The sequence below is a fragment of the Styela clava genome, chromosome 14 (assembly GCF_964204865.1).
Source record: "Styela clava chromosome 14, kaStyClav1.hap1.2, whole genome shotgun sequence".
Classification (NCBI taxonomy): Eukaryota; Metazoa; Chordata; class Ascidiacea; order Stolidobranchia; family Styelidae; genus Styela; species Styela clava.
The window spans coordinates 13892486-13900741 of NC_135263.1; the positions used below are offsets into that span (position 1 = coordinate 13892486).

Sequence of the window (8256 nt, forward strand, 5' to 3'; positions counted from 1 at the left end):
AAAATTTGCCCAGGGTTTTATATGTCGTTTCGGAACGACATATAGATGTGAACAAACATTTTCTGCCATGAAACTAATTAAAAGCAAAGCGAGGTCAAGACTTGCATGTTTAAATTTGAAGAATGCACTGCTCCTCTCAGTAACAAACTTAACTCCAAGAATAAAAAAAACTGGCGAAAGTAAAACAGCAGCAAAAGTCTCATAAAGGCGGTACTTAAATAAAATTGATCAGTTTTATTTATTATACTTCCTTGCTTAATTTCTATTCATGTGAAGTTGTAAATTGTAAAAACTACATATACGTGTGTATATATGTGTGTGTATTATAAATATATATAATTTCAACAAGAAGCGGACATTAGGCGTGGGAATACAAGAGATTTACGGCGCATCTGAAACATTATGTTTAAAACGTGGCGCATGGTATGTGAAAGGTTGGCCACCCCTGGTTTATAGTCACTTTGATGTTGTCCAAATAGTCACTTTGATGCTGTCATTGATGCTGTCGGCTTCCAAGGGTTCTTGCATGCCACCTGCTGGTTTGTTTTATCGCTAGAAATAGATGTTTTCTGACTGTGGCGCGATGAATAACTTTAACACTATTTAAGATCCGACAAATCCTGTCTGAATAATTGGAACCTCTAAGAGAGAATAGCAAGCCTTCTTATTGGAGTCAAGATTCTTAAGGCTGACCTAACAACGGTTACTGAGCAATTCCGAGTGAAGAAATGAAATTGCACGAAGACAACAATATTAACAAGAAGGATGATACGACTATGAACATTATCAAAACATGACTGAACAAAGGTACAGTAGTCCAGACAAGTTGTCCAGTTTGAAATTAGAAATATATATATATATATATAAGCTACGATGAAAAACCGCATCAAAATAAATTAAGCTGATGATAGAAAACAACGAACGATGTTCATAAGAGTCACGACGCTTTTACGTATTGTTACAGGAAAGAACACAAAAATTGACAAGCAAGACTGTCGAATGAAGTTTAAAATTATTAGACATCAGTTTTTTTTGTTTTTTTTATTGTTACATACAGATATCCGTTTGTATGACTCGATGTTAGACTCTTTTATGGGTGACGCTGCTCGATGACCATTTACTGGTTTACCGCGTCTACCCTCATACTGATGCAAATTATATCAATTAGATAAACTTTGTTAACACTGAAAGACTTTTACAAGATGACACGCTTTAAACACGACTAAATCATAACTATTTTTATACCAAACAAAGCCATATTTTTTTCCTTTTCAAAAACCCAAATGTGGCATAATAAACTCTTAGCAACAAGCAAATTTATAAAGCGCTATTTTATACCTATACCCCACGAAAGATATTCAAAAACTTATCCAAGCAATCATGATTCACGACAATGAAGCAGACAAAGCAAAGAGGCAGACTTGAATATTTGTTTATATTTAGTGGTTAAAAGATTTATAATATCAAACAAATCTTCTATCAAGATACATAAGTGTGGGAAATATAGATTGTGATAGAATCAGTGCTTAGTAACAACAGTCAATATTCCACACCTTCCTTAAATGGAAAATACTTTGACTCTGTCATTGAAAGATATTCAAGAAATCTTTGGTCTTGATTCAAACTCATTATGAAATTCACATCAGTGTCATCAATTTCAAAATCAAAAACGTTGAAATTTTCTTCAATTCTTTTCAAATTGGAAGATTTAGGAATGGCCACAATGCCCCTTTGAATAATCCATCGAATAATGATTTGCGCTGGAGTTTTTCCATATTTTTCTGCAAGTTTTTCGATATTTTCGTCCCCCAATACAACATGAATTTTTTTTGCACCTCCTAGAGATCTATACGCAGTAATACTAAGTCCGTGTTCTTCACAGTATGTTCTCAGTTTTTCCTGATTCAGCAAGTGATGACATTCAACTTGATTCGTAACAGGCTTGATCTTACAAGAATTTAGAATATTTTGGGTTTGCTCCTTATTAAAATTGGACAAACCAATACACCGTGCAAGACCGAGTCTTACACACTCTTCCATACCACGCCAAGTTTCGACCGGATCAATATCATCTTGGATCTCTTTTCCATCTTCGACTATTTGACTTTCCGGACATACCTCTTCCTCAACAAGTGGTTTTGTAGACCAAGGTGTATGAATCAAATACAAATCTATATAGCGAAGGTTCAAATTTTCCAAAGTTTTTCGTAACGCTGGTACCACCATATTTTCTTTATGGTCAGCGCTAGATAGTTTACTAACGACGAAAATGTCTTCTCTTTCAGCCATACCCTCTTTTACTTTATCATTTATGGCTTGTCCAACTTCTTTTTCATTTTCATAAACAAATGCAGTATCAATATGTCTGTATCCAATCTCTATCGCAGCCTTCACACAATTGTAACAATCTTCGCTGTTAATCGAAGATGTCCCAAACCCAACAATTGGACATTTTACACCGTTGTTAAAAGTCACATATGGCAAAAGGCGTTTAGCCATACTTTCACTATATGAACTATACTCAGCTGAGGTTATGTATCTTGGGAGTGATACTACTGTAAATGACCAAATGAAGTAGTGATGAGGATTATAAATCTGAATACAGGAATATATATAGGCTAATTGTTTCAAAAAGCTACAAAACAAAATGATCGATGACTTCATCAATGAAGAATGCAATGTCGTGAATCAGGCTTATATCTTTTTTATTTGCTTTCTCCGAGACTGAAACCTTTCAAGCCTCAAGTCCAGGAGTCTAAACCCTGGATAGGCTCATTACATTTAATTTTAGACTGCTGTAAAATTATTCACTGAGTATTTCAAAACAGTAACAAATGGGTAAGTACTAAAGTAAGGTGATATGTGTATTTCTATGCGTTTCAAACACCAACTCCTTATTAGGTTTTGCCTGTTTTTGATATGGACATTGGTGTCTACATGCCCGACCATCTGGCCCCGACTTTTTCAATAAATTTTGCAGATTTTTACTTTTCTGACTTTCTTAATTATTTATTCACTCGTCTCCGTTGTTATTTTTAATTTAACCATTAGTCTACAACACGTTTAAAACAAACACCTTCCCACGAAAACCTTCAAAAAGACGAGACGTGTGTTTTATTTGCTAATACTGTCGGTTTTTATAAACCATCTGGTGCTTTATTTCATCGCTGAAAATAGATAAAAAATAGTCCTCCGAACGTGACGCGATATAGGCTACGATGAAATATCACATCAAAATATATATATATTAATTAAGCTGATGATAGAAGACAACGAACGATGTTGCAAAGTAGGAAGAATAAAATGCGCTTTTACATATTATTGGACACGTAGTGAACAGAACGATCGTTTTGTTGTTATGTTGTTTTTTATATCGTTTTGAAGAAATCGCTTTTCTCTTTGATTACTGGACTAATTGCTTCGCAAGTTTCAGTGGTTGATCGCGAAGATGGAATTTTTCTCCAGAAGGCTGTTACTTTTTTTTTGCTATGACGTCATCAAAATTATGTGGCGCTACGTGTCCATATATTTGAGCATAGCTCTCTTGTTACAGAAACGAACGCAAAATTAGCAATAGCCCGAATATATCATAGGGGAAGGTGGGGCACGTTGGGACATGGGGCACAGTGAAAAATCAGCTCTCACACTAATACTATATTCGGAATCCGGTCCGCGGTTTGATGTTTCAATCCGCCCTTCGGTGAGTTACAACGTCCCCGCAAACGGACAGCGGGCGGGTAAAGCGACGCAAGCTATGAGGTGAAATTGTTTTTGGGGGGTTGAAGCTGAAATTTTACCGTTCCAGTTTTTTCTTTTTTCTAACTTGGCCTTTTCAACGTGACAAACCACCGTCTGATATATTTCAGCTATAGTCTACTGTGAAATATTTATAACGTTGTCGAGTAGATGTGCCTTCCGAATTTCGCCGTGGGATGATCTGAAGATATTTGTTGATTATGGGGAACAATGGACCGGGGTTCAGTGGGACATGCCCTACATGGCACAATTCGACAGTGTTTGATACAACAAGTGCTTAGAGACCTAGAGATGCGTTATATTTTTATGTAACATTATGGTATATATCTTTCGACTCATGGTCCAATATGAAATATATATATATTCGAGAATCAAAAATATTTCCAGATTTAGATTCGGATTAGAAAATAATGTAATTTGTAAGCGAATTTTTTGGTGAAATATCTGAAATATTTCGGTTGAACATTGATTTTAAAAATCTTAAATCTTCAAATTTGAGGTCTCCCTGTTCTTTAGACGATTATGCTGATTGATTGCTTATTTTTAAGGGCATACTTCGTTGAATTTTAACAGAATGACCCATTGTGCCCCAGGGTCTGTCCGAATGTGGCACACAAGTGGGGTACAGTGGAACACTTGACAAACGTTTTTCAAAGCATTTTGGTGGTAAGATGTGTGTCGCAAGGGAATTTCTTAGTCGCTAAATAAAACTACATTTACCCCTCTCTGCACTAATCCCGCAAAGTCATATGAATGTGCAGAATAAAGGACTCAAAATATGAAAAAGAAAAAAAGTGTCCCAACCTTCCCCACTTTCCCCTAACTATTTTTATACCAAACAATACACTATTTTTGTTTGACCATAATGTCAGGTACAAATACTACGGGAGTCACTTGGCTAGTTCCTGAACTCATAATAAAACTAAAATTGGAATAGAACTATGGCCAAACCCTAATCTCGTACGAATACTACGTCCTGATGTCCACCATCTTGATTCACGTACTTCGGGAGCGCCCTATTTTTCACATTTCAAAACCCCAAATGTGGCTTACAAAACTCCTAGCAACAAGCGAATTTATAAAGCGATGTTTTATTCTTATACCCGACAGCGGATATTCAAAAGTCTGTCCAATCAATCACGACGACGAAGTCCGAACACGCGTTTCTGAATCATTTAGCAATCAATCTCCTAATGAAAGATATATATACAAAAATAGATCAATTTATTTAGTCAATCACACCTATGAAGTCTGAATACACGTTTATAAATCATTTAGCAATCAATCTCCAGACGGTGCATATTCTAAAGGAGGTCAAGTCTATTAAGACTGAGCCCGCGTTTATAAATCATTTAGCAATCAATCTTACTTTAAAAAAGGTCTCATTTTAAAAAAGGAAAAATGTTGAATCAGCCATTCGAAGAAGTGGACCAATGAATCGTTTTTCAGTGGTTTGAGTTATATTTCCCCCTAGAAAGTTAGTACTTTTGTTTATTTCATAACGTTTTCCGGGCTCTATGTAATTCGTTTTTCCTTGTTTTGTGCGATGACCATTTCGAAATTGATACAAATCATTTGTAACAGTTTTTCTAACTCTCTCTCTTGACGGTACCGGTTCTGTAAAGGTCAAGTTGACCAGTGGCGTAGCCAGCCCAAAATTTTGGGGGGGGGCCAAATTTGAAAATTTTAGAAATTATATTGGGTTTAAAACACCCGTTCTTCAAGCGCAAAACAACAACAGTTGGTCAACAAGCAAACTGATTCAATTACTCAGCTGGATTTTTGTGAATACAAAATCCATTAATGAACAATTTTTTATTTGAAACAACAAATATTAACAACGCAATTTGAATAAGTAAAATACATCGCCCGATTAAAAGTCCATCCTCCGCTTCCCGCTAACTATGCTCGACACAACTCGATTAATTTTCTCCTCGGTGACCATTTCACGGTGGCAGTGAAGCACACACAAATCAGAAAGGCGATTGGACGTCATTGATGAGCGCAGCCATGTCTTTACCCGTTCCATGCAGGAGAAAGACCGCTCAGCCTCAACGGTGGTTGCTGGTAGCGTCATAACGATCTGTATTGCGGTGTACACGCTTGGATAATCTCGAGCGCTCAGAAGAAGCCCCTCCAAACATTCGTCGTTAACGTCGGAACTTAAAGAAGTTCTCCACAGTCTCACTTCATTCTGGAGGTTATCCAATAAATACAGACGCTCTACCTCATCCACGTGAACTGGTTTGTTCGGTGGAAGAATTGATAGCAATGAAAAAAATGATGGGTTGTCAATGAAGCGTTCCCGAATAGAGCAGCTCAAGCCGTCGACGTATGGGAGATATACGGAACGTTTAAAATACTGGGATGCTGAATCAGCACAGACATTGTCGCGATACACTTGTACTTCGACTACTCTGGGTATTGTCAACTCTTTCAAGCCAGCTATTTCACAAGCTTCTTTGTAAATATTCAATGCGATTTCAGAGTCATTGCGTTCTTCAGCGATAACGCTCTGAAGAGAGGATGTGAGGTTCTTTACTGACGGCACACTGACTCCGACCGCCTGAAGTGCGCGCGCTAGTGGCTCCATTAGTGCCGAATATCGACCAATCAAACATACGGCGTAGATAACCGACGACTTTTCTAGAGCAGATTTCAGAGAAAAAGCCTTCGCCCGCGTCTCACTGTTAGCATCTCTCGCCAAAGAATCAAGAGCCTCAAGTACTCGTTTGAAGTTGCATTTGAAGATTCGGATGCTCTTGTACTTCTCAGACCATCTGGTGGGGCAGAACAAAGGGATGTTAATTCCTAAACCCGCGCTCCTTTTAGGGCTCTCCCTGAAAAAACGAATAGTCTCACGAATGATATCACAGGTGCTTCTGATGATTGCAACTTTACTTTGGTCATTTATGACCAAATTCAAACAATGAGAAGCGCAGTGCACAAATATTGCGCGCGGGTATTTATCACGTGACCTGCCATTGTCGTTGCACCATCATAGCCTTGCCCCACAAGTTTTTGCAAATCCACTCCTATACCAGAGAGGTGGGTCAAAATATTTGAGGAAATTGATTCGGCAGAAACAGAATCCATTTCCACTAATCCTGTGAAGCGCTCGCACACTTCACCACCTTTCACATACCTCAAAACGATGCTTAGTTGTTCTTTCCCAGAAATATCACATGATTCGTCGGCTATTACGGACACAAACGATTTATTAGCCTCCATAACGATATCGTGCACTATCATGTTGCTTGCTACCTTGAGAATTTCATTTTGTATCATCGGGCTTGTATACTTAGCGTTTCCGGCCATTCGAGCGAAATGCCTTTTCAAATCTTCATCCCCTGCGTCGATACGAAATAGAAGAAGGTTCACAAAACTTCCACTATCCCCGGAATGTCCGCGCAAGGGTATGTTACCCGAAGCACAGAACATGACAGTCTCGACAATGGAAGTCATTAATCGTCTGTTTTCTTTTGTTTGCGTAGAATATTGGGCCTCCATGTTTGCACGCACATTTTGACCAGTTTCCATGCTTTTGACAAACTTTTTCGCAGCTATATTTGATTCTCGGTGGTAATTTGTGTCTCGATAGGCTACAGCCTTTTCCATAAATTTTTTGTAGTCAATGCATGGTCTTGTAACAAAAGCAGTGTCCCTGAGAGTTCCATGCTTCAAACGCGCTTGCATGACTATGCATATCTTACACAAACCACCCCTATCAGAGAGTTGGGTGTAAACTAACCAACTGCAAAATCTGTTATCGTCAAGCCATTTTTTGAGAAATTTACGACGACTTTGTCTTCGGACCATCCGAAGTTAGAAGCCTGTATCTCTCCGCATCGGTAAGCTGTGTATGTTTCTTAAGATTGAATCCAAGATCGTTTGTTTTCCCTTCGTTGATTATTAGTTCATCTTCGGGAATAGAAGTGATAGAAGTAACTGACGTAACCGGTGCATCCACAGCCTGAGAAGCGCTTATTGATGTATTTGAGGAAAGCGAGTCTTTATTTCGCTGGAAAAAACTATCTAATTTCGCCTGTTTAAATTTAGCCATCGAAGTAATTTGGTCATCAAAATCCAAGCGTTTCGAATAAAAATCCGTCAAGACTAATCCCATACCTGACATGGAATGGTAACCGGACGGGAGGCCGTGGCTTGCCAAATGGTCAAGCCGTAATATCGGCTTTCCTCTCCACCGAGATAAATATGTAAATTCTATCCTAAATGGCACCTCGTCAGTAATATTTTTCCCATTTCAAACACTTAACCGAAATTACCATTAAGCATCGCTGGTAATTTGACAATACCCAGTAGTCTCATTCAATTTCAAGCCACTTGCAAGTTTTGATCGCATCATATAAGCGCGAGAAATTCACTGATTGCACACCGTAGCTCAACAACAGGCCAACTAAAAGTAAAATAATGAAAATCATGTCCAGCGTGCTATTCCGCGCCCTTGGAGCATTGCTCATTTGCTGATTAATAATCATG

General features: G+C 38.2%; 1 protein-coding gene and 1 pseudogene across 1 annotated transcript; both read right to left on the minus strand.

Annotated features, from left to right (window-relative positions):
- Nucleotides 1–1416: 1416 nt before the first annotated feature.
- On the minus strand, nt 1417–3099 carry LOC120341271 (1,5-anhydro-D-fructose reductase pseudogene; annotated as a pseudogene).
- A 2530-nt stretch (nt 3100–5629) lies between these two features.
- On the minus strand, nt 5630–7452 carry LOC144431921 (uncharacterized). Its single transcript, XM_078119695.1, has 2 exons — nt 6902–7452; nt 5630–6536 (listed from the first exon to the last, which is right to left on the minus strand). Exons 1-2 carry the CDS (start codon nt 7450–7452, stop codon nt 5630–5632), a joined length of 1458 nt encoding a protein of 485 aa, XP_077975821.1.
- Between the last annotated feature and the right edge of the window lie 804 nt (nt 7453–8256).

What these genes read in the sequence shown, in the direction of transcription:
- LOC144431921 (XM_078119695.1), bottom strand. Translation starts at nt 7,452, where the DNA reads ATGCAAGCGCGTTTGAAGCATGGAACTCTCAGGGACACTGCTTTTGTT. An exon ending in CAACTAAGCATCGTTTTGAG is followed by an intron (nt 6,537 to 6,901) that starts GTATGTGAAAGG and finishes CTGCCCCACCAG; the next exon opens with ATGGTCTGAGAAGTACAAGA.